Consider the following 24,666-nt stretch of genomic DNA (forward strand, 5'->3'; position numbering starts at 1 on the left):
AAGGAGAAGCCCCCTGATGGATGAGTCATGGAAGGGCTGGGATGTGAAATGAAGGCCCCCCCTTCCCACTTTGTCACAGGACACTGGAAATAGCCATGTCTCCCTTTCCTCCTGCCCCCAGCCTCCTGGCATGGAAGGCAAGAAATGATTGTAATCAGGGGTTCCCAAAAGGGAATGATCATTAGGGCCATGTATGAGCATTGAAAAACTAGATTCTGGGGCTCCACCTCCGGGAGCTTCTGATTCATCTGGTGAAGGAAAGACCAGACTGAGTCACAGAAGGTGATCTGTGCCACCCCCACTTGGCCCTGGCTCCTACCCAGCTCCTCTGCACCGGCCTTATGAGGTGTCCTGGCAGGGAGCGCCCGGACGTCTCAAGTGGCACGAGCCCTGGCAGCTGGGAGAAACCTGAGTGGTCCCAGGTTATCTGATGGCGCACCTGCCTTGGCCCCGTGCTCGCTTCTTGAATGTCAAGATCAGGGGAAGTCTCAGGAAGCAGCTCCCCGAGCAGCACGGGTGACCCCACAGGCTGCCCCAGGGCCAGGCTTTCCAGGGCAGCAGGGGCAACGGAGGTGGTAAGAAAAGGGTATCCCCTGTCCTGCTCCTAGTCCCTCTGAACCAAACGTGCCCCTGGCTCCCACGACCTGCCTGCACACCTTGACTGAGAAGCCTGGAATTAATCTCTTTACACATCTATCAACATGGCAGCGAGTGCCTCGAGGGCCAAGACAGGTCTTGTTCCTCCCTGCTGCCCAGTGCAGTCCCTGGCACACCATTTGTGCTCGCTTAATATTTCATGAATAAAGGAGAGGTAGTAACACTTACCATATTACCACAGGCTCAAGGAAGGACTGATATTCACACCCACTGGGCACATGGGAAATGCACGTGCTTACCTGAGAGGTGGGGAGGCCCCATTCTTAGTCACTCAGCTAGAGGCTGAGCTTAGCATGCCTCATTTGGCAGTGGTACTAGATTACTTCTGGCATCATGGTACCCTATGACATAAGGTATGAAACTTATGGAGCCTCTTCCCAGGAAAATGCCCCTCCCCACTCCGTCTCACACACATAACATACAACTTCCAGGTTAAGAGTATCACCCCTTCACCAGGCACAATGGCTCACATCTGCATCCCAGCACTTTGGGATGCCGAGGTGGGAGGATCACTTGAGCCCAGGAGTTTGAGACCAGCCTGGGAAATATAGGGAGACCCTATCTCTACAAAAAAACAATTAGCCAGGCATGGTGGTACACACCTGTAGTCTCAGCTACTTGGGGGGCTGAGGTGGGAGGATCACTTGAACCTGAAAGGTCACAACTGCAGTGAGCTGTGGTCATGCCATGGCATTCCAGCTTTGGCGACACAGTGAAGCCCTGTCTCAAAAAAAAAAAAAAAAAAGTATCAGCCCTTTAAAAAATGGAAAGCTCTTTTTTAATGGAGAAAGGCTAAAATTATCTATAATGATTGTATGTAGCTAATGAATTTATTTATTTATTTTGAGACGGTGTCTCGCTGTCGCAGGCTGGAGTGCAGTGGCACAATCTCGGCTCACTGCAACCTTCACCTCCCAGGTTCAAGCGATTCTCCTGCCTCAGCCTCTCGAGTAGCTGGGACTACAGGTGCGTGCCACCACGCCTGGCTAATTTTTGTATTTTTTTTCTTTTTTGTAGAGAAGGGGTGTTGCCATGTTGGCCAGGCAGGTCTTGAACTCTTGACCTTAAGTGATCCACCTGCCTCGGCCTCCCAAAGTGCTGGGATTACAGGTGTGAGTCACTGCACCTGGCCTGATGTCTACAACTTTTATTCAGAAAAAAAATTATACAGACATATTTATCTAAAGATGAAGTAAATGTGGCCAAAAATTAACAATTGATGAATCTATAGGGTAACCACAAAGTATGGAAACTTTTTTTTTTTTTTTGGAAGCAGAGTCTTGCTATGTTGCCCAGCTTGGCCTCAAACCCTTGGGCTCAAGTGATTCTCCCGTCTTGGCCTCCCCAAGTGCTGGGATTATAGGCATGCGTATTTCTGGCCTATCATATTTTTCAATAGATTGAAGATGTTCTTGATGGCATTATGAATATTTGCCTATTTCCAGACTTTATAGATACATAGTAGACAAAGGATATATGGCTTCCAATGAACTATTCTTTTATCTTTTCTGTAGGTCTGAAATCCTTCAAAAATAAAATGTAGGGAGCGGGGGAAGGAATCTCAGCCCTAGCCTAAGCTTCTAGTCCCAAAATCAGGATTCCACGCTCTAGGAAGGAGCTCAAAGGAGAGGACCACAGTCAAGACAGGCTCCAGATGTGTTTATTAGGCTATTTAAATAGAACCATGTGACCATTTCTGTAGGTAAAAGGACAAAGAAGAATTACAAACACTTTGGGTCTTTCCCAAATTCTCTCCCCTTTCTCTGGTCAACTCCACCCACCTTCACTCTCAAAGGAAAGGCACAGGGGGAAGGAAGTGAGTGAGGGGGCTCAGAAGAGTCTGCGTGGCTCCTACCACCCCAAACATATTCTGGTTTCCCGAAGATAAGAGGCAAGGCTTGCTCTGATCTTTCCCAGTTCTCAGAGTCCAGCAGGCCGCTGTGCTGGACACATACATGGATCCACCAACATACATCAGTCCTTCTGTGTTCTCTCCTGCATGGTAGAGGCTGGAAGCCTAAGAAATATATTCCTCAGAATTTCCTGCCAGCCAGGATTTGCTTTAAAGTCCACTAATGAGAGGCACTTCTAGAAACCATGATTCCTTCTCCAGCAGTGGCAGACAGTAGGCATGAGGTTTTGTAGCATCTTCTGAGCATTTTCCAGTACATCATCTGCTTTTGTGCTGCTGGAAGCTGAGACCATCAGCAGGAGTTTTCTGTGCCTCCTGCATGTTGCTGATTTCTGACAGTTGCTACTGGCTTTCTCCAATGTTCACTTCTCTATCCCTTTCAGTGGTTTTATAAATACTTTATTCCTATAGTAGATCCCTTCCTGCTTATATTAATAATACCTAGAGGGGACATGGTTTTCCTGACTCATCCAGCTGTCTTAGGACCTTACTCCAAAATAAGGAAGGCTTCTCTTGGGGAGGTAATTGCCTGTAGAAAGATTTCCAAACACTGTTCATTATTTGATGCCAAAAAGGTAAACAGAAGCTGATGTGGGTGGTAGGCAATTCCCAGCCATGGAACACATGTTGGCCTGTGAGTCCTGAGATGCTGAATGGGATGCCAGTTCTCCGACCAGAAATGTCCTCCCATCTACCTCACTGCTGCCATTCCCCTGGGGATGCCAGGGCTGAGCAATAACCACATGGAGCAGAGACGGCACCCGACAATGGAGAAGAGATGTCTGCAGTACTGACCCAGCTCTCAAAACCCACCTGGCATTACCCTGGAACACAGGAACATTTTTGTCATCCTCCTGGCACAGGGGAGGGGGTTCTCTGCTGCCAGGCTTCTTGGAGCTGAGGCAGGAGGGTCAGCAAGAGAGAGTCCAGCACAGCCAGACCCTCCCAGGAACACCGAAGACCCCTGGAAAACCAAGAGGCCTGAAGGTGACTACTTCATCTTACCAATTTCAAGCCCATCCCCCAGCAGGGCCGAGCTCCCAGCACCCGCAGGTCCCTCCTTACCAGTCAGTCTTTCTCACTTCTCCTGGGTCTGTGGAGAGCTGTAGTCAGGGCTCCCTGGTATGCCTCAGCCCCCTCTGCCCGGCACCCCCCAACACACCTGTGATCCAGCTGCAGTAGGCCCCGCTCCAGCAGCTCCTGCACCTCCTTGTTCGCTCCAAACACATCCCACAGGGTCAGCTGGGGCTCAAACTGCTGCCAGTGCTGCGGAAGCCAGAGGGTCAGAGGTGGGGAGCTGGCCTGGCTACTCTGGGCCACATAGTTGGGGTATGGTGAGAGGTGGGGGAGGGTCCAGTTCAGCATGGAGATCTCAGCAGAACATGCAGAACATGCATGAAAGCAGAACCAGGCCAATGGGCCAGCAGGGAGGAGGGCAGCTTCACTCCTATTCCACTGAGACTGGAACCCAGCTTCCAGCCAAGCCAGGCCTTCCTCTATGCCTCCTCTCTTCCCTCCCCTCTCAGCCAGCTCTAGCCAGGGCTTTATGGCTCTGCTTTATCCAGAGCAGCTCTGGATTTGCTTGATAATTATCTACTGTGCTTCCTATGAGAGGTTTCAGTGCTCCCTAAAAACAAGTGGAAACCCTTTATCTATCTATTGCTTCACAGAGCTCAGAAAATTGAGGTTAAGAGAGGTGAAAGGATTTGTGTCCAAGGTTGCAGTAAAATGAGGGCTGGAACTTGGGTCTCTGCAGCCCTGGTCTAGGGTTCTTAGCTATGCACCACTGCTCACTGCTTCTGCCCATCAGGCCTCAGCTGGACCTGGGCCCCACTTCTAGCTGCCAATCTCACAGAAATTGGAGGTATATGTGTGTGGGGGGGTGGCAGGGAGGGGGCATTGATTCTGCAAGACTTTAGGAGGGAGTGGTGTGCAAGAATCCTAACTCCTTACCTGGTGAGTGATCCCCACATTGGTGCGTAGCCCCAGGGCCAAAACTTCCTCCAGCCTCAAAGAAAAATCACCAAGGAGTCTTAGAGAGGAGGCCTGTGCTCCTCCCATTCTCCAAATTCTACACTGGGATGCATTTAGAGGAGGCTAACAGGGACCATACAGTATGTGGCAAGGCAGGGGCCAGGACAAGACAGGAAATAAAAGATATACAAATAGACATGGTCTTCGGGTGTGGGGACCCTGGGGGAGAGCCCTGTGCCCTTGGATGCTCACAGCTCCAGCCTGCCCAGGGGGACACGCTTCCGGGTGCCATGGCCAAACAGCATCACCTCCTTCATCCAGTTGTCAGGCTCCAGTGTCTGGATCCGAGCCTCCCGGGTGTGGCCTCCAGCCCCCTGGGGCATAAATCGTCCATGGGCCCCTGACAACATCAACAACCATCCCCACATTAATGGCTGTTAATACTATGTGCTTACCAGATTTAAATCATGTGGTCCCTGGAGCAACTGCCTCTAACACACTGGAAATATAAATTATTTTTCTTTTCTTTTCTTTCTTTCTTTCTTTCTTTTTTTTTTTTTTGAGGTGGTGTCTCACTATACTGCCCAGGCTGGTCTTGGATGTCTGGGGTCAAACGATCTTCCCACCTCAGCTTCCCAAGTAGCTCAGATTAGAGGCACATGACACCAGGCCCTTTTTTCTTTTTCTTTTTTTTTTTTTTTTAATCATCTATCCCAAAATGCCAAGACATATAAATTCTTGGGCTCTCCTCTAGCCCTGTCCAATTGGGAATTCTGAGGGTGGGGCCCAGCAGCTTGGGTTTTAACAAGCCCTCCAGGAGATTCTCATACACACTAAAGGCTGAGAACCCTAGTGCACGGTGCAACATTAAGCCCCTTATAATTCATGCTCAACAGTTCTATAGGGAGGTATTATTTTTTGCCACATTTTACATATGAGAAAATAGAGGCTTGGAGAGGTTAATGTGGCCCAAGTTCACACAGCCACGACATTCCTCTCCTGAGTCACCCTTTCTGTAGTTCACGGGACTCACCAGGCCCAATGCCAAGGTACTGACCACACTGCCAGTAAGTCCAATTGTGGGTACTGAGCGCCCCCTGCGGGGAGGGAGGAAATAGTGCAGAGTGAAGAGGGCAGGCCTCATTTTTAGACTCAGGTAAGGGGCCCCAGGTTAGAATGCCCCACCATCTCAGCCAGGATCCTTCTCTTCAGAAGGTCACAACGCCCTGGTCACACTGCAGTCTGCCCATCCTCCACCTCCAGCCATCAGCCCCAGAACTTACATTCCGGGCAAAGTTGGAGACCTCATACTGGTGGAAGCCAGCCTCTCGAAGGACAGCCCGGCCCCTCTGGTACATCTCAGCTGCGAGCTCCGGGTCAGGGGCTGGAAGGGCACCCCGCTGCACCTGGGCGAAGAGTGTGGTGCCCCGCTCCAGGGACAGCTGGTAGAGGGAGAGGTGGTCATCACAGTGGTGCAGCAGTTCCTGCAGCTGCCCAAGCCACGGCCCCACCTGCTGTGCCGGCAGCCCCAGCATCAAGTCCACAGACACGCGCCCGGGAAAGAGGCGCCGGGCCTCTGCCAGCGTCCGCAGAGCATCGCAGGCCGAGTGCGTCCGTCCCAACAGCCGGAGCTCAGTGTCATCTAGGGACTGGGAAAAGAGGGTGGGTGTAAGCATACCAGCAGCTCAGAGAGAGACAAGAACCCTCCACCCCATTGTAGACACAGATACAGGGAGAACGCAGCATGTGGCAGGCAGCTGGAAGGCAGGAGGGGGAAGGTCAAGCTGGCACCAAGAGCTGCCGTTCACAGAAGGGTCGCTATGTGCCAAGCACCTTTATGTAGTGTCTAATTTAATCTTTGTAACCCTCCAATATTAGTTCTATTTTACAGATGAGAAAACTGAGGTTCAGAGGTGTTAAGTAACTTGTCCAGGCCATACAGTTGCAAAGTTCAACCTGGAATTTAGGACTGTCTGACTCCAAAATCAAGTCTTTATTTACTTTACTTTTCAATTTTAAATAATTCTAACCTATAGAAAAGTTGAAAGAAAATCACAAAAAAAACCCTTCATCTTGATTCACCATTTGTCCATATTTGTTTCTCTTTAAACATACATACCTGTTATTATGCTGAATCATTTAACAGTAAATTATAAACCAGCACTGTCCAAAAGAACTTTCTACAATGGTGGAAATGTTCATATCTGTACTGTCCAATATGATAGGTAGTAGCCACATGTGGTTATTTAAATTTAAGTGAATTAAACTTAACTTACCACATTTCAAATGCTCACTAGTCTGTGGCTAGTGGCCACTATATTGAATAGCAGTTATAGATATTATACTCCCTAACCTCTAAATACTTAGGTGTGTATTTCCTAAAGAACAAGGACATTCTCTTACATAACTGCAATCCAATTACAGAGTTCAGGAAATGCAACACTGACACAACACCATTACATAATACATTGTCATATTCAAATTTGGCTAATGGTCCAATAACATCTACTGTAGTAATTTCCTCCTTCCTCCCCAGTCAGGGGCCACACATTGTATTCAGCTGTCTCTTCTGTCTCCTTTAGATTCTCAGCCTTTCTTCGTCTCTCATGACACTGGCATTTTTGAAGAATACAGGCCAGTTGTTTAAAATGAATAATTTAATGAATTTAAATAAATTATTATTATTTACGAATTATAATTATTTAAATGAATTATTTAAAATGAATAATTTCTACAGATTGGCTGTATAACACTGTGCTTATAGTTAACAGTGCTGTATGTACATTTAAAAACTTGTTAAGACGGTAGATCTCATGCTGTCTGTTCTTACCACAATAATTTTGTAAAAGTCTCTTAATTCAGGGTTTCCTGACAATTAGATTCAAGATATGCGCTTTGGGGTAAGAATATCTTAGAAGTGATGTGTTTCTGTCAGCATATTCCATCAGAACAAAGCCCACAACCCGGAAGTCCTACAGAAATATCAGAGGTCAACCTGAGAGGACTAGGTTTCTCCCTACTTAAAAACCTTCAATGGCTCCCTATCATTACTAGGACAAAACCCACACTCCTTAGTAGGCACCAAAGGTTTTGGACTCTACCTTGCAACCTTGTCTCCAGCCTCTCCAGTCACAAGGAATGACTCACAGCTCCCCCAAAACATGCCAGGCTCTTCCATGGCCTGTGTCGTTTCCCCCACACCCCCTCACCTGGTGAACTCCTCCTCTTCATTCAAACATCTCCTCCAGAGAAGTTTCAGTGATTTCATCAGAGTGACCTCCCTTCAGGCTGTACTCTAGAAGCCTTTTATAGAGACCCCCTTTACAGGTGACATTTACCATGCTGCAATAATCTGGCTACATGTCTGCGTCTCCCGTGTCATGTAACATATCTTTTTTGACCACCTACTATGTGCCAGGCACTATGGTAAGTGTTTGAAATAGAAAAGCCACACCTGATCCCTTTCTCATAAAGTCTGTGGTCTATGACAGCAGCAGACAATTAAGGAGTTATAAAAGTGTCGCACTAGGCCCTACTGTGTCCCTGGCACCCAGAAGGTGCTCAATCAATGTTTGCCCAATGAATGAATGTGACCAAAGAGGAGATGGCACTGAAGGGCGGGGTGCACTGGGATGGGGTGAGTGCCATGGGTTACCTGGAGGCCTATAGACAACCTGTTAACCCCTGCTGCCCCGAACTCTGCCAGTCTGGAGCCCGGAGCTGAAGTAGGATTAGCCTCCAATGTGACTTCCGAGTCTGCAGGCAGGTGGGCTGTCTGTGCCACAGCCTCCAGGACAGCAGCCACCGTGTGGGGACTGGCTAGACTGGGGGTCCCCCCACCAAAGAACACAGACTCCACCCTGGGGAAAGAGGATGGAGAAATGAGACCTGGGGGAGCCCTCTGGGATGCCTGCACCTATCCCCCACCACTCCTCCAAATATTTCCCAAAACGCTGCCTACAGCCCCCACTACCCACCGTTGCACCCCGCTGAGCCGCAGCAGCGTCTGAGCTTCGGTCACCAGACACTTCTGCATGGCAGCCTCCTCCACGCGGCGAGGGATGTACTTGTTGAAGTTGCAGTAACTGCAGCGCTTCTCGCAGTAAGGCCACTGGGGGCAGTGAGTGCACGTGCGCGGTGAGAGCTGCCCTGGCCACTTCCAGGGTTCAGTCGCACACATCCCCAACCCCACCCCCACCCCTATCCCGAGGTCTTTCCACAGTAGCTAGGACATCTAAGCCACACAACTCCCCAAGGCAGGTCGCACTGGGGTTATTACATCCACTTCAATGTGAGAAAACTGAGGCTCACTCCTTTGTTACGCTGCCTCTTCCAACCAGCAGACGTCAGGAAGGAACTCAACCCAAGCTCTTTCTGGGATCATATAATTTTCATACAATTTTCCTATGAGCCATTTTCCCAGCTACCGAGTCAGAACACTGCTCTTAAGAAAATTTTGTCTTGCTAAGACGAAAATTGTTATGAAATTTGAACCATTTGGTCAGAGTCACCGAGCCGGTGAGTAGCAGAGACTTCAGGTTTCTGGACCAAGTCATTTCCCTGCCAAAGCACAGGGTCCCATCCCAGACCTCGTACGGGGGCACGGAAACACGGCAAGCGGGTTCACAGAGTGACAAACCGCCACCTGGGTTTTGGACCGCCACGGTCACGGCCAGGGCTGCGGCCACACACCGTGGGCTCCGCCCCCGCCCCTACTCACGTGTACGTAAAGCGCCGCGCGCCGGCCCGCAGGCTCAGGACTCGGGGACCCTCCTGCGTTCTCCACGCGGCGGCGCCTCTGGGCCGCTCTGGCTGCTGCCGCCCAGCCGCGAGCCCGGGCTCCGGGGAGCGCCATGGCGCCCAGCGCAGCGCGGCGCACTGACCCGAGCAGGAGACGTGCGCAGGGATCACTGTGAGTGCGCAGCCGGCGGAAGGAAGAGGGGCTGCGTGACCGCGCGACGAGAGGGCCCGGGCCCGGGGCTGCGGCGCCACCTGCCGGGCGCCCGGGCGCTCACTGCGGCCGCCTGTCGGTTCTTTCCCCAGGCCGCGGGGCGGGCTGCCTGCCTTTTGGCACCTTATGCCCGGGCGAGTTCCCGGACCCATCCAGGAGCTCTTAGTTTGTTCAGTCAATTCCTTGACATTTGATGTGCCTGGCTCAGAACTGGGCGCTGGGGACATCTAGGTGCATAAAGCCAGGTTGCATTCTGACAGGAGAGAGGCAAGCCAACCGGCCAGGACAGGCAAGGCGTATTAATTCCGTGCCTGCTGGACACCAGAGCCGTCCGCCTCAGTGCTGTGAGGTCATCTGTTGTAAGAGTGTGGGAGTCAGTAGGGCAGAAGAGACACTTGGGCTGGATCTTTCTTTTAATTTCATTTACAAATATTTGGGAGAGGGGAGGTCTTGAACTCCTCGGCCTCAAGCGATCCTCCTGCCTCAGCATCCAGAGTAACTAAGGATTAAGGGCATGAACCACCACCAGGGCTATGCACGGGATCTTGGAGGAGCAGAAAATCCCAGGGGCAATTGGCTTGGCCGGGAGAGTAGACTGTTTTGGGTCAGGCCAACCCAAGCATCTGGAGGTGTATGTGCTGGAAGGACAGTCAGATGGTGTGTGCAGGAGAGAGGGGGAAGGCGCAGGGGAAGGCCTGGGGAAGCAGGCACCTGAACAACTGTCCCACAAAGCAGAAACATCATGGGCTTCAGAGACAGGCGGTGCAGGACAGTTCTCCCAGTGGCCTTGAACTGACCTGGTTCTCCCCTCCTTTCTTGCTTGTAGTTCTCAAGAATAACTGTAGACGCCTGTAATCCCAGCACTTTGGGAGGCCGAGGCGGGCAGATCACTTGAGATCAGAAGTTCAAGACCAGCCTAGCCAACATGCTGAAACCCCGTCTTTACCAAAAATACAAAAATTATCCAAGCGTGGTGGTGGGCACCTGTAATCCCAGCTACACGGGAGGCTGAGCAGCGAGAATCCCTCGAACCTGGGAGGCGGAGGTTGCAGTGAGCTGAGACAGTGCCACTGCACTCCAGCCTGGGTGATGGAGCAAGACTCTGTCTCAATAAATAAATAAATAAAACTGTAGAGTATGCAGAGAATGCAACATCCTGAGGGAAGGAAGGACTGGCCAGCACAGCCATGCTCTGTTCCAGTCCCCCTAGAAAAAGCATGTCCTTCAACACTTCAGCCCAACATGTCACATGGCCCCAGGGTATAAAACCCAGGGCAGAAACCGGGCGCGGTGGCTTACTCCTGTAATCCCAGCACTTTGGGAGGCCGATGCGGGCGGATCATAAGGTCAGGAGATTGAGACCATCCTGGCTAACACGGTGAAACCCCGTTTTTACTAAAAATACAAAAAACTAGCCAGGTGTGGTGGTGCGTGCCAGTAGTCCCAGCTACCCGGGAGGCTGAGGCAGGAGAATTGCTTGAACCTGGGAGGCGGAAGTTGCAGTGAGCCCAGATGGCGCCACTGCACTCCAGCCTGGGAGACAGAGTGAGACTCTGTATCAAACAAACAAAACGAAAAACAGGGCGGGCTGGTTTCTGGGGTCCCTCAGCTTCAGTACAAGTCTGGCTGGCTGGGCGTGGTGGCCCACGCCTGTTATCACAACACTTTGGGAGGCCGAGGCGGGTGGATCACCTGAGGTCAGAAGTTCAAGACCAGCCTGGCCAACATGGCGAAACTGTTTCTACTAAAAAAAAAAAAAAAAAAAAAAAAAAAATAGCTGGACGTGGTAGTGCACGCCTGTAATCCCAGCTACCAGGGAGGCTGAGGCAGGAAAATTGCTTGAATCCCAGGGTTCACACCACTGCACTCCAGCCCGGGTGAAAGGGCGAGACTCCATCTCAAAACAAACCAACAACAAAAAAAAAGTCGGGCATGCGCAGACAACGGTCCATCCCCCAGCTGTCTCAGCAGCTTTCCTGAGCCTTAGGGGTCCAGCTCCAAATGAATCCCAGCCTTCTGTTGTCCCTTAGTGCCTACCTATAGGTAATAAACACGTTGCACGTCACTTGTGTTTGCCTCGCTGGACTCAGCGTTATGTAACTTGTGGGTGTTTGCCTCACTGGACTCTGACAAGTTGGTAACCAGTGTGCAGTGAACCTGCCTAACAGACAGCTGGGTTCTGATCCAGCTGTGTGACCTTGAGCAAGATACGGAACCTCCCTGAGTTTCTGTTGGGTCATTCGTGAAGTGGTACCAATGGCTACTTGAAAGGATTGTTGGGAAGATTTGGAGAGAAAATAATGTGAAAGTACCTAGCGCAGAGCCTGGTACTGAAAATACCTTAAACCTATGTTCATTTCTTAAAAAGTCAAGAGGAGGCTGCTGCTGCCTTGGGCAGGCACGCTGGGAGGTAAGGGGGCAGGCGCGCTGCGAGGTAAGGGGGCAGGCGCGCTGCGAGGTAAGGGGGCAGGCGCGCTGCGAGGTAAGGGGGCAGGCGCGCTGGGAGGTAAGGGGGCAGGCGCGCTGCGAGGTAAGGGGGCAGGCGCGCTGGGAGGTAAGGGGGCAGGCGCGCTGGGAGGTAAGGGGGCAGGCGCGCTGCGAGGTAAGGGGGCAGGCGCGCTGCGAGGTAAGGGGGCAGGCGCGCTGGGAGGTAAGGGGGCAGGCGCGCTGGGAGGTAAGGGGGCAGGCAGGAGGCAAGTTTCCATTCCTGTGAACTGGGAATCTATGCGCCTTTTGGAACCCAGCTGTTTTTATTTCTTGGGTCAAGGTACAACCTGCTTTATCTGGCCCTGCCTACGAGGGATGCCCCAGGTTCACCAATCAAAACAAATAAAAACTAAAAATGAGCTTGGTTGGGGAGGAAGGGGGCTGGGAGATGGGAGATAATAAAGAGTATGGGGTTTCTTTCTTAGGTGATGACAATATTTAAAAGTGACTGTGGTGATAGTTACACATATTTGTGAATATACTAAAGACCACTGAATTCTATACTTTAAATGGTAGATGGTCCCAGCACTTTGAGAGACTGAGGCAGGAGGATTGCTTGAGCCCATGAGTTCTCGACTAGCCTAGGCAACATAGCAAGATCCTGTGTCTATGTTTAAAAATTAGTTAAGACATGGTGGCACATTCCTACAGTCCCAGCTACTCAGGAGGCTGAGGTGGGAGGACTGCTCGAGCCCAGGAGTTCGAGGCTGCAGTGAGCTATGATCATGTCGCTACAGTGAGTCACTGCACTCCAGCACTGCACTGTCACTGCACTCCAGCACAGGTGACAGAATGAGATCCTGTCTCTAGAAAATGGGGGAGGTGGGAGTGAACTGGAGAGTATGTGAATTACATCTCAATCAAGCTGTTATACATATATAAAAAGAATACTTCTTGCTAGACTAATCTGGCAACAATGTGAAAAAGAATTAAATTAGAGTAGCTTAAAAATAAAAAATTGGGGCCAGGCGCAGTGGTTCATGCCTGTAATCCCAGCACTTTGGTAGGCTGAAGCAGGCGGATTGCTTGAGGTCAGGAGTTTGAGGACCAGCCTGGCCAACATGGTGAAACCTCGCCTCTACTAAAAATACAAAAGTTAGTTGGGTGTGGTGGTGGGTATCTGCAATCCCAGTTACTTGGGAGGGTGAGGAAGGAGAATCACTTGAATTAGGGAGGCAGAGGTTGCAGTGAGCTGAGATCGCATGACTACACTCCAGCCTGGGTGACAGGGCAAGACTCTGTCTCAAAAAACAAGAACAACAACAAAAATGGGTTGGTATCTCAAAGGGATACCAAGGGTGAGGGTTAAATTAAGTAGATAATCCACATCAAGGTGCTCTGCACTCTCAATGACAAGGAATAGGACATCTGAAAGTGCTAGTTCCCTCAGTGTCTTCCCTTCTCCATCCTGTAGTAGCTGCCAAGAGAGCCCACCAGCAAGAAGCCAAAGAAAACAGAAGCTCTTTATGCCAAATCACAAGGACAGACAGGGGAATGTGGGGGATGGACAGGAGGAGGGCCTGGGCGGGCTGCCTGCCTTTTGGCACCTTGTGCCCGGGCGAGTTCCCGGACCCATCCAGGAGCTCTTAGTTCGTTCAGTCAATTCCTTGACATTTGATTTGCCTGGCTCAGAACTGGGTGCTGGGGACATCTAGCTGCATAAAGCCAGGTTGCATTCTGACAGGAGAGAGGCAAGCCAACCAGCCAGGACAGGCCTCCCGCTTTATTCACAGATTTAGATGTCGTTCCATCTGCTCTCGAAGTTTGAATTTCTGGATCTAGAGGAAAGAAAATGGAGTTAGGGTTACCAGCTGTCTTGGTTCACCCAAGAATAAGGGGTTTCTCAGGCTCTTAGTGCCAAAACAGGGAAAGTCCCCAGGCAAACCAGGATTAGGTGACCCGGTCACCCTACTGCCAGCCTCTCCACACCCATTGCTGAAGGAAACAGAGGTGGGGCCCCATGGGGCCCCAGAGCCCAGGCTGCCCTCCCCAGCCTCCTCCACCTTACACACCTTTCCTGAAATGGTGAGGGGGTAGTTTGTGACAAACACGATGTACCTCGGAATCTTGAAGTGAGAGATCTGCAGACCAGAGGGAGGGAGGTAAGGCGTGAGGCTGCGCAAGCTCACAGGGGTATGGGTAGGAGACCAGGGGCTGGCCTGGCCGGGAGTCAGCTTCGTCAAGGGCAGAGCAATCCCCACCCTGGGCTGGTTGGCAGAGGAGTGGGTGAGCAAAGAACAGAGCAGCATCAGCTAGGTTGGGCGGAGGCTCCCACCTTCCCTTTGCAGAAAGCTTTTATCTCCTCCACCGTGGTCTCCTCCCCGTCCTTCAGCCGAATGCAGGCACAAATCTCTTCCCCCATCCGATCGTCCTTCACTCCCACCACCTTCCAGGGCCAAAGAAAAATATCAGACATCACCGTGTTCATGTGCGTTTCTTGTTTCTGGGGGCTCGCCTGAGCCAAGTGCCTCACCTGCACTTCCTGCACCTTCGGGTGTGTGTGAAAGAAGTCCTCAAGCTCTGCGGGGTAGATGTTCTCACCACCCCGGATGATCATATCCTTAGAGCGGCCCACGATCTTGCAGAAGCCCTGCTCATTCATTGTGGCGACATCTCTGTAAGGAAAGCCCAGGGGCAACCTGTCATCTCTGCCTTGTTCACTCACTTGCTTGCTCACTCGTGAAACATTTATTGACCAGCTACTATGTGTCTTCCACTGCTCTAGACTCTGGGAGACATAGCAGGAACAAGACACAGTCTCTGGAATTAATAGTCCAGTAAGGGGAGGGGAGGTAGACAAAAAAAAAAAAACAATATCTATAACATATTCTGTCTCTCTCAACATATCTATACATAGCTTTTCACGACTGGCTTCTTTCCAGGTCTCAGCTCAAATGTCTCCAGACATCTTCTCTGTCCACTCAATCTAAGGGAAGCTCCCCCACCACCACAGCCACTTTCTCTCCTATAACCCTATTTCATTTTCTTAGTGTTTTTTGTTTGTTCGTTTGCTTGTTTGTTTTTGAGATGGAGTCCTGCTCTGTCGCCCAGTCTTGAGTGCAGTGGCACGATCTCGGTTCACTGCAACCTCCATCTCCTGGGTTACAGCGATTCTCCTGCCTCAGCCTCCGAGTAGCTGGGACTACAGGCACATGCCGCCACCACGTCCGGCTAATTTTTGTATTTTTAGTAGAGGTGGGGTTTCACTGTGTTGGCCAGGCTGGTCTCAAACTTCTGACCTCAGGTGATCCACCCGCCTCGGCCTCCCAAAGTGCTGAGATTACAGGTGTGAGTCACCGCGCTTGGCCTATTTTCTTGGTGTTATTTATCGATGTTGGGCATCATCTGTCTTCCTCCAAAAAGCAGGATCCTTCTCATCTTACTTTCCTCTGGACCTCTAGCGGCGAGAACGGTGCTAGCACATAAGGAATTCTAGTAAGAATTTGCTGAGCTAACAAATGAGTGACTGAATCTGGACTCAGATTTTGCAGCTGCTGGTGTAGGGTGATGACCCAGTTGCTTTCTTTTGTGCTATGTATGATCATCCCCACCGTATACATTTTGGAAATTAAGACTCCAGCATGTGAGGGGTCATCTTGATACCCACATCCTCATGGTGCCAGGTTAATGTTCCCGGCTCAGCCTCAAGACCTCCAGCCTCCCCTCAGCAGCCAGAGCCTCCACCCCGCCCTGCCTTCTCACCCTGTCCAATACCACTTGTCCTGATCCACTGCTTCCTCTGTCTTCTGAGGCTCACCCCAGTAGCCCAGCATGACGCAGTACCCTCGGATGCACAGCTCCCCGGGCGTGTTCAGCTTTGCCAGCGTCCCCGCCTCCATGTTCATGATCCGGGCCTGGGACAGGATGGCCTCAGGTTGGGGCTTCCTATCCTCTTGCTTCAGGATAGGCGGTCCTTGGAAATGGAGAGAGCTTTGCCTGCCCCCAACCCCCCAACCCAACTGCCTGGAATGAGGCCCCCTGGCTCTGCTTATCCCCATCCAGAGAAGGAAGACAAAGGCTAGAGTCGACCCAAAGCCAGTCAGAGACCTGAGCTGGGCATGAAAGAAGAGCTGAGTCCCAGGCTGGGAGGGCTGAGGAAACAGAGTGGGCAGGCAGCTGCTGCAAAGAAAGAGGTTTGTGGACTGCAGAGCCAGCTGAAGAATTATAAACCGTGCAGAGGAGAAGGGAGTCTCCTCTTACTTCCCATTAAGCAGCAAATAAGCCAAACAGGGTGGCATGGCAACACCATGTGAATAGGAGAGGCAGAGTCTGAAAGCCTGGTAGAGAAAAGAGCCACGGCCACCGTGCCAAGGAAAGCTGAGCCTCTGTGTGCCTCAGTGTCTGTGTCCGTGAAATGGGGTGGGTGATGCCTGCCCCTGTTTCCCTTCCAGGTGGGCATCTTAGTGACAGTGGCAGTGCAGCTGTAGCACACACGGGAGGGGGCTCACATCCCTACTCAATCCCTGGGTACATGGCTGCTCTGGCGGGAGGGCAGGGCAGATTCACGCCAGGACAGCGGTCAGCCCCAGGGGAAGCAGCTGCTTGTGCACGGGGGCAGCAATCCCCCAGGGGCGGGAGCAGAAGGGTGCAGGGGAAATCAGGAGCCTGCTGGCACAGCCCCAGTGTTGGAGCAGGAAAGGAGGCATGGCTGGGCATTTGAGATTCAGGTGCACTCTGGGGCAACCTCTGAGGGGCAAAGGGACCGCCCCAAAGGGATAGGCTGCTTGGGAAATGAAGTGTTTACGCCAAGCAAGAAGAAGAGCTCTGCTAAAGCGAGAGGCGAGGACCACTGGAGGAAAAGAAGCTGTGTAGGAAAACTCTCTGTGCTCTGGCTCCTCTTTGAGGCTACCCTGGCTGCCCTGAAACAGACAGTGGGCTTGGCAAAAACACACCTCAGACAGGAAGGGAGGCCGCGGAGAAGTTCAGCTGGCAGCCGCTCACAGCCACTGTTCCACCTCTTCCCCTTTCATGCTTAGCCCACAGAGAACACTCCGGGCCAGGCCTAGCACGCCCCTGCTGCTGGGGTGCTCTAGGCATCCTGAGTGAGCCATTTGACTCTCTCACTGAAAGCAACAGATGTCCCAGCTGGGTGCACCCCAGTTGGGTGACGGGAGGTGGGACTTCGGAGTCTTGGTCAGGGGCTTACCTCCGTGTGAGGCATAATTCTGCCCACGCTTTCTGCCTTCTGCTCCACAGTGTCCTCAGGGAAGTGCGCGAATGTCACGGGACTGTTCTCTGTGGTTCCATAAGCAACCTAGAGGGTCCAGAAAGGGTGTTTGAAGAGGGCTCAGTATGTGCAGAGGGATCAGGTGAGCTATCTGAGGAAATCGGAAGGAATTCATAAAAGAAAAGGGAAAGTGGAGGGCAGCCGAATGGTGGAAAAAGAGACATCATTGGTAGGGGCCTGGGGTCAGGAGGCAGAGGTGCTGGGAGTGAGCAGACTAGATCTCTGCAGGGCCCCAGATCTGAAAGAAAATTGAGAGCAGGGACACCATTCTCTTCCAGCTGGAGCTCTCTCAGTGCCCCGTTTCCCTGGAGCAGCCACCTGTCTGTGCCTGTGGCTCCGGTATTACCAACACCCCACACTTCTCCCCCCATCCCCTGGCTGCCTTAACCCCACCTTCCTGATTTCAGGCCACATCCCCGGCTCCTCCCTTCCAAGCTGAATGCCCCATAAACTTGATGAGAAAGCCAGCCTGCCTTGGCCCAGCTAGGAGTGGCACAGATACAACCCCACCCCCGCATTCTGCAAACCCTGAACAAGTGCCTGGCCTTGGGGCAGGCGTCCCCCAAGCTCTGGAGAGTTTCCCGTGAATTTATTTCCATCAAAATAAAAAAACAACCTAAGCAGTGATTTTAAAAACCAGTGGTACCCCCACCCCACCTCCCCCATTTCCAGTGGTTGGAAAGCCTGAGCAACAGAAAAACCAGAAGCCAGCCTTGGAGAAGCCTAAATACCATCAAGGAATGGTCTAGGCCAAGTATGACCCTCCTATCCTAGAGGCAAGGGGCAGAGAGGTTTGGGAAAAGGGCAGGCCCTGGAAACTAGGCCCCAACACGAGGGTACTGGGTAAGGGAAGAGAGGCTAGTTACCCCGTATCCTAGGTCCCCTTTAATCAACGGACACCAGATCTCAGCCATCCTCCTCCCTGCACCAAGCTTCCCCCATATCAGCTGCTCTGGCTCTGGCACGGCTGGGGTTTGGTTCAATGTGGGTTCTGGTTTCTCCTTCCACCCCTCATCACAGACAATATCCTGTGCCAGGCAGCTTGGAGCTCACCCTGAGGCCAGAGCTGTGACCCTGCCTGCTCACCCTCCCCTTTCCACAGGAATCCGGACATCGTGGCTGGCAAGTGGGCACACAGAAATCTGGCGGGCTGGGGCGGGACTGCCCACAGAACTTAGGGTCTGGCAGCCAGAGCCGTCCAGGGCTGGTCCCTCGACCTGCCCCACCCCCTCCCGCACCCCTCCTCACAGTCCTGGGGCCACCGCCCGAATGTGGCCTCTGCCAAGTACACCTCGGCGCCACTCAGCCGCCACCCTGAGACCCCTCAGGGGCGGGTCCTGACCACTAGGGTTGGGGATGAGGGATGGAGATATTTCGGGGCGATGAAGGAGGGGGGATGGTGCGACTGTGCTTGTGGCCTGTGGTTTCCAGGTGTGTTTGCCATTCCTGTGGGCCACTCTCCCCCACTTCCCACTTCTCTGCTTAGCCTTCAGCGGTGGAAAAAGGGGATGAGGGCGCCGGCGACAGAAACGCAAGCGGGGTTGGAAGAGAGGGGTGTGGGCGCGCCCGAGGGTGGGTAAGGAGCTCGGGTCTACCCAGGGCCAGCTTCGGCGCGTCGAGTCCGAAGTGGGAGACCGACGCCGGGGCGGCTCTCACGCTCGGCAGGCGCCGCACAAGCGCCCCTTTAAAGCGCAGGCAGCTGGCCCACTGCAGGGAGACGCATCCGGCTGTCCGGCCCCGCTTCCTCCCGCCTCGCATCCAGGGCACCCGGCCGAGCGTGTGTGGATGGCGCGGCGTGGAGGCTCAAACCTGAGCAAACAAATAAGTTCAGGGAACGCCTCCCTCTCTCCGATGTAAACTCGGGGCTCCAGACATAACTATTCCCCCTTCCCAGAAAAGCCCCGGGAAAGGCGGTAGGCAGAGGAGCACCATAGGAGAGCAGGGGGCTAGAGCCGGGGCTCAGGGCTCGGGGGGCTCGGGGGCCACGGTCCCACCCCCTCATGCACGGTAGCCGGCTGGGGGAAGGGCCCCGCCCCCTTCCCCGTGGAGGGCGGGGGCGCATCTCTGGGCGCGAGCGAGTTAAGCCCAGTGGCCTCGATGCTCCACGTAGGAGCTGGCTCGGCTGCCGGCTGCGGTCAGGGCCACCGTATAAAGAGGGCGGCAGACCCGAGCGCCTAGGACTTGCCGCTGCCCGCGCCCCGCCGCCGCTGCTGCCCCCAGCCCCGGCCCCAGGCGTCCCAGCCATGGTCCGCCCAATGCTCTTGCTCAGCCTCGGCCTCCTGGCTGGTCTGCTGCCGGCGCTGGCCGCCTGCCCCCAGAACTGCCACTGCCACGGCGACCTGCAGCACGTCATCTGCGACAAGGTGGGGCTGCAGAAGATCCCCAAGGTGTCAGAGAAGACCAAGCTGCTCAACCTACAGCGCAACAACTTCCCGGTGCTGGCTGCCAATTCGTTTCGGGCCATGCCGAACCTCGTGTCATTGCACCTGCAGCACTGCCAGATCCGCGAGGTGGCCGCCGGTGCCTTCCGTGGCCTCAAGCAGCTTATCTACTTGTACCTGTCCCATAACGACATCCGCGTGCTGCGCGCAGGTGCCTTCGACGACCTGACTGAGCTGACCTACCTCTACCTGGACCACAACAAGGTCACTGAGCTGCCCCGGGGATTGCTCTCCCCGCTGGTCAACCTCTTCATCTTGCAGCTCAACAACAACAAGATCCGTGAGCTGCGCGCAGGCGCCTTCCAGGGAGCCAAGGACCTGCGCTGGCTCTACCTGTCGGAAAACGCGTTGAGCTCCCTGCAGCCCGGGGCCCTGGACGACGTGGAGAACCTCGCCAAATTCCACGTGGACAGGAACCAGCTGTCCAGCTACCCCTCAGCTGCCCTGAGCAAGCTACGGGTGGTGGAGGAGCTGAAGCTGTCCCACAACCCCCTGAAAAGCATCCCGGACAATGCCTTCCAGTCCTTTGGCAGATACCTGGAGACCCTCTGGCTGGACAACACCAACCTGGAGAAGGTGAGCTCCTGGCTGTGGGCTCTGCCCTGGTTCCTTCTTCCCTTCCTGGAGGCCCCAGGAGCCAGGGCCACAGCTGGCACCATCCCCCATCCCCAGGTTCCCTGTCCCTCTGGCTATCTCCAAGGTGAGCAGCTCTGCCACCTCCCTTCCTCACCTTGTCACATCCCTAACCTAATCCCTGTCTGCTGCCAGTCTCGGCCACTGCCCTCCTAGGATTCTTACATATAAAAGGAGTGGGACTGCCCTGGCCCCACAAATGGCCCCCTAGGGCCATCTCCAGTGCTTCCAAACCCCCAACTGTGAGCAGCAGCCACCTCTTCCTGTTGGGCCTTCCACCCCTCCTCTGCTGTTTTTCCCGTCTCCAGTAAACCTACCACCCCATAAAGGAAGGTTTGTTTATTGAGGAGCCTTCCAGAGGAGCTGGGCAGATCAGGCCCACAAAGAGACCCTGTTCCTGGTGGGGGCTGTGCATGTGTGCTAAGGGGGAGTGGGGGACTGGGGAGTGAGGGGAAGCAAATGCCTGAGGAAGACATTCTCCATGCCCCATAGAGGCCCCAGTGGATGGCCCTGCCCAATCCACACAGACACAATTCACTGCATTCTCAAGTCCATCGCAGCTCAGTAGGCATGGGACCAAGAGCTCCCCCAGGATGCAAGCATCGTGCCCATGGGCTCCGTGAAGGGGCAAACGCAAGACCACTATTGTCAATCCTTGGTACAAGACCCCAGGTGTCTCTCCACAGAGAAGACTGGCGTGACTCACCGTCTCCAGACTGCTAACTGCCCTTTGCCCTCCCCCGTCACTAGACCCGTCTCCTGTCTGCATCCTCACTCATTCCTTTCTCCCCTGGGGTGCCCAGTGTCTGGCCAGGTGGGGCTACCTTGGATCAGAGCAGAATCCCTTCTCTGGGACTGGAAAAATCACCCTGGTACAGGGGCTTCAGCCAGGAGGTTTGGGTGGGGACCAACAAGGTAGAGGAGAATCTGGTTACTGGAGACCTTCATACCTCAATGTGGGCCACAGGAAAGGGTGCGGGTGTGGAGATGTGGGCAGAATCTCCCTTGGGCAGCAGCCAACCTTTGTCTGGGTGGAAGGAGCCTGCTCAAGCCTGCCCTTCTTCAGCCCTGCCTCTCCCCAGCTGAAGTTGGAGTCCCCTGTGGCCCACCAGTGCCAGAGTGGTCTTTCAGTGGGCAGCAGAGCAGCGAATCACGGGCTGGTTTGGGGCAGGGGAGGCCAGACAGGAATTGTGGCGCCTGGGCAAAGGTGTGGGCACCAATAGAACATTTCCTCTGGAGCCGTCCAGCCTGGCCAAAGGCTCCACCAAGGTGGCTTCACAAATAGCGTCTGGCTGGCAGTGGGGGAGCAGTGAGGACAGAGCTGAGGGAAGTCCTGGGACCCTGGGACTGTGGGGAGCCTGGGCCCACTGCCCACTCCACCAAGCACAGACCAAGTTCACCATGTACCAGTTTGGGTTGCTGGGGCCAAACTCTGGCAGCCCCACAGTCCCAGTGTTTGTGCAGGGATTGTGGTGCCAGGGGAAGAGGAGCTGGGTGTGGTCCTGTGGCTACTGTTTACCCACTGCTGTGACCCAGGGCAAAGGACTGCGCTTTTTCCGTTTCCCCATTTGCATATTGAAAATAACACCACATGGCTGGGCGTGGTGGCTCACGCCTGTAATCCCAGCACTTTGGGAGGCTGAGGCGGGTAGATCACGAGGTCAGGAGATCGAGACCATCCTGGCTAACACGGTGAAACTGCGTCTCTACTAAAAAAATACAAAAAAATTAGCCGGGCATGGTGGCGGGCACTTGCAGTCCCAGCTACTCAGGAGGCTGAGGCCGGAGAATGGCGTGAACCTGGGAGGTGGAGCTTGCAGTGAGCCGAGATCGTGCCACTGTGCTCCAGCCTGGGCAACAGAGTGAGACTCCATCTCAAAAAAAAAAAAGAAAAAAAAAAAAAAGAAAATAACACCATCTGTCTCAAAGGGGGTTGTGTAGATTGGATTATCTGAGATCACTTGGTCATACTGCTTTGAAAACTGGGAAACTCCTCAAAGTGCTATGGCTCAGGTTCAGGGAAGGATCCTGCCCCTCTGGCACTCGGGTGCTTACTCATTCACTCATGACCACCTTGCTCCCACCTTGCTCCCCAGTTCTCAGATGGTGCCTTCCTGGGTGTAACCACGCTGAAACACGTCCATCTGGAGAACAACCGCCTGAACCAGCTACCCTCCAACTTCCCCTTCGACAGCCTGGAGACCCTTGCCCTTACCAATAACCCCTGGAAGTGTACCTGCCAGCTCCGGGGCCTTCGGCGGTAAGAACACTCCCATGTCACTCCCAGAGCCCACCCTTATGTGATAGAGGCACATTAGCCCTGCACTAAGACATGTTGGACATGCATCCTAGATCTGCTACCTAATAAGCATGGGACCCTGGGAGCCTCAGTTTCCCCATTTGTAAAATGAAGATGACAGCTTCAGACTATCCTGTGGCCAAGTCAATCCTGGCCCCATAGTTCACTGCCCTTCCCCCCAGCACTCCCACCTTCTTCCCCAGCCCCAGCAAGTTTCTGTCTCTCCAGGTGGCTGGAAGCCAAGGCCTCCCGCCCAGATGCCACCTGTGCCTCACCTGCCAAGTTCAAGGGCCAGCACATCCGTGACACGGACGCCTTCCGCAGCTGCAAGTTCCCCACCAAGAGGTCCAAGAAAGCTGGCCGCCATTAAACAGGTGGGGGCCAGGTAAACAGGTCCCCTATGTCCCTCTTTGGCGATTCCAGCAAGTGAGCTGGTATCTTCCAGGATACCCCCTGCCCCTGGAGGGTCAGGCAGACCCTCCATTTTTACAGAGAGAGGAGGGGAGGACTGGGTCCCCTGTTGAAGGGAGGAAAAGGTCCTGCCCAGGACTTCCACCGTTTTCTTCAAGCATCATCTGTGTTGTTGGAGTACTGACATTGATCTTTGCCTCTGCAGGTTCTGACCCAGCCAGTCCTGGTGACTGGCCTCTGCCTTCCACCGGAGAGACTACTGACCTTCCCACCTCCACCCATACCTTCTCCCCACAGCCTCTGCTGATGCACAGAGCTGCCTACACCTAGACACATCCTGGCAGGGGGCCTCGGGCACTCCACTACCAACCCAGCTCCACCCAGCAGTGTCCTGGGGAGAAGGAAGGCTGAGCCTCTCCCCAGCCTTCATGCCTTCCCCACCCTCCAGCTCCTCTTGGAGAAGCTGTTGCTGAGACCCCCCCGCAAGTCAATCAGAACCACAACGGGTTGGTCATCAGGATGGCCACCCTCCCAGGATCATCCTTCCTCTGTTCCTCTTTCCTGCCACGTGGAAACAATCATCAGATCCTTGCCCCACCCCTTGCTTCCAGAAAGGGTTTTAAAGCCCATGCCCCAACTCTGCCAGCCCCCACCTGCCAGGACGTTCTAGCAGGACATCGGTGCTTTGCTGCCCATCTTCCCATGCTGCAATTTCTTCCTGAGATTTCTATAAATATAAATGTATGTATGTATTATATTTACTCCCCTGCCACCTATCTCTTTCACCCACCAGGTGCTGATGAGGTCAGACTATCTTTTCTCACATCTGCTTTCTGGAAGGAGGGCTGGCTGAGAGGGTCTCCTTTGAACATCTGGCCTGGACTCATCCCCATGTCTGTCAATCTGTTGTCATCCCAGGCCTGGCTTGCCCACAGCCCGGGCCGCAGTCACCACTCACCACCAGGTCCTTCATATTTATCTTGTTGATGATGGCTCGGATCAACTCTGGAGGTGCAGGGGACCCAGCAATGACACCTGAATCAGAGAGAGGGCTGACACAGCTCCCCAATTCTCCAGGCCCAGTGGAGTCCTTTCACCTACAGCTCATTCAGGGGAGGAACATTCCCTTTTCTCCTCTGACCCCGAGACTTTCCTACACCTGGCAGCTGGCCCTGGGCTGGTGTCCAGGGACACTGGGGATCTCCCTCCCTCCCACCCACATTTTTACAGCGTCCTTCTTGCCCCCTATATAAAAGACTGGGAGCATAGCTAACTCACCCAGGCCATTTCTGTGGGGGAAGCAGCCCCCTCCCCAAGCCTGGCTGCCCTTGGCCCCACCCCACCTCCACACATGGTCGAGATGTCATAACTGGAGAAGTCTGGCTGGTTCAGAATGTCCACGAACATCGTGGGGGTACCATACAGGAAGGAGCCTCTGTATAGGAGGAGGTCTCGAAATTAGGCTTGGAAGTGGAAGAGAACTCCCTGTTCTCACCCACCCCGCCATGAAACTGCAGCAAAGGGAATAGGCAGGAGAAGCTCCTGAGGCAGGAACTGGTCCTCTCCTGGGGGTCCTCCACTGTCCCCATCCTCAGTCTCCTGGCTGGAGGGAGGAGGCAGCTTGGAAAGGTGTCAGGGCCCAGGAGTGAGGAACAAGAGGGTTTTATCAGCCCA

The 24,666-nt window shown here is 53.7% G+C and overlaps 3 protein-coding genes across 7 annotated transcripts in view; 1 reads left to right on the top strand and 2 right to left on the bottom strand.

The window, feature by feature from the left end:
* Positions 1–288: 288 nt before the first annotated feature.
* Positions 289–9,506, bottom strand: RSAD1 (radical S-adenosyl methionine domain containing 1). Of its 4 annotated transcripts, XR_008680039.2 has the most exons (11): positions 9,264–9,463; positions 8,521–8,654; positions 8,199–8,403; positions 5,827–6,192; positions 5,577–5,640; positions 4,796–4,943; positions 4,523–4,577; positions 3,732–3,835; positions 3,383–3,533; positions 1,260–1,377; positions 289–998 (listed from the first exon to the last, which is right to left on the bottom strand). XR_008680039.2 is itself a non-coding variant. In XM_004041336.5 (9 exons), exons 1-9 carry the CDS (start codon positions 9,396–9,398, stop codon positions 3,416–3,418), a joined length of 1,329 nt encoding a protein of 442 aa, XP_004041384.3. In that variant the 5' UTR covers positions 9,399–9,506; the 3' UTR covers positions 2,302–3,415. The 4 variants fall into 4 exon arrangements, 2 of the variants coding, with proteins under 2 accessions (XP_004041384.3, XP_018882835.3); XM_004041336.5 differs by lacking the exons at positions 289–998; positions 1,260–1,377 and having other exon boundaries at positions 2,302–3,533; positions 9,264–9,506; XM_019027290.4 differs by lacking the exons at positions 289–998; positions 1,260–1,377 and having other exon boundaries at positions 3,422–3,533; positions 3,635–3,835.
* A 3,918-nt stretch (positions 9,507–13,424) lies between these two features.
* Positions 13,425–24,666, bottom strand: part of ACSF2 (acyl-CoA synthetase family member 2) — a 49,037-nt gene continuing 37,795 nt past the window's right edge. The window contains exons 9-16 of the mRNA XM_019027291.4: positions 24,336–24,427; positions 23,951–24,027; positions 17,128–17,235; positions 15,684–15,835; positions 14,455–14,596; positions 14,257–14,367; positions 13,994–14,062; positions 13,425–13,759 (exon numbers count right to left, since the gene is read on the bottom strand). Coding sequence (XP_018882836.2) covers positions 13,709–13,759; positions 13,994–14,062; positions 14,257–14,367; positions 14,455–14,596; positions 15,684–15,835; positions 17,128–17,235; positions 23,951–24,027; positions 24,336–24,427 — 802 coding nt within the window. The 3' untranslated portion in view covers positions 13,425–13,708. The remainder of the gene's footprint in view (positions 13,760–13,993; positions 14,063–14,256; positions 14,368–14,454; positions 14,597–15,683; positions 15,836–17,127; positions 17,236–23,950; positions 24,028–24,335; positions 24,428–24,666) is intronic.
* CHAD (chondroadherin) lies at positions 18,955–23,754 on the top strand. 2 transcript variants are annotated; one of them, XM_004041335.5, is made up of 4 exons: positions 18,955–20,225; positions 22,379–22,542; positions 22,810–22,955; positions 23,198–23,754. In XM_004041335.5, exons 1-3 carry the CDS (start codon positions 19,209–19,211, stop codon positions 22,949–22,951), a joined length of 1,323 nt encoding a protein of 440 aa, XP_004041383.2. In that variant the 5' UTR covers positions 18,955–19,208; the 3' UTR covers positions 22,952–22,955; positions 23,198–23,754. The 2 variants fall into 2 exon arrangements, with proteins under 2 accessions (XP_004041383.2, XP_055243650.1); XM_055387675.2 differs by having other exon boundaries at positions 19,179–20,225; positions 22,810–22,966.

Source organism: Gorilla gorilla, chromosome 4 (genome assembly GCF_029281585.2).
Source record: "Gorilla gorilla gorilla isolate KB3781 chromosome 4, NHGRI_mGorGor1-v2.1_pri, whole genome shotgun sequence".
Classification (NCBI taxonomy): domain Eukaryota; kingdom Metazoa; phylum Chordata; class Mammalia; order Primates; family Hominidae; genus Gorilla; species Gorilla gorilla.

Coding starts and splice junctions, on each gene's coding strand:
- RSAD1 (XM_004041336.5), bottom strand. CDS start 9,398: ATGGCGCTCCCCGGAGCCCGGGCTCGCGGCTGGGCGGCAGCAGCCAGA. Junction 8,655..9,263: donor GCGCGGCGCTTTACGTACAC/GTGAGTAGGGGC, acceptor CACTGCCCCCAG/TGGCCTTACTGCGAGAAGCG. Junction 3,836..4,522: donor ATGTGGGGATCACTCACCAG/GTAAGGAGTTAG, acceptor TGGCTTCCGCAG/CACTGGCAGCAGTTTGAGCC.
- CHAD (XM_004041335.5), top strand. CDS start 19,209: ATGCACGGTAGCCGGCTGGGGGAAGGGCCCCGCCCCCTTCCCCGTGGA. Junction 20,226..22,378: donor ACAACACCAACCTGGAGAAG/GTGAGCTCCTGG, acceptor CTTGCTCCCCAG/TTCTCAGATGGTGCCTTCCT. Junction 22,543..22,809: donor CAGCTCCGGGGCCTTCGGCG/GTAAGAACACTC, acceptor CTGTCTCTCCAG/GTGGCTGGAAGCCAAGGCCT.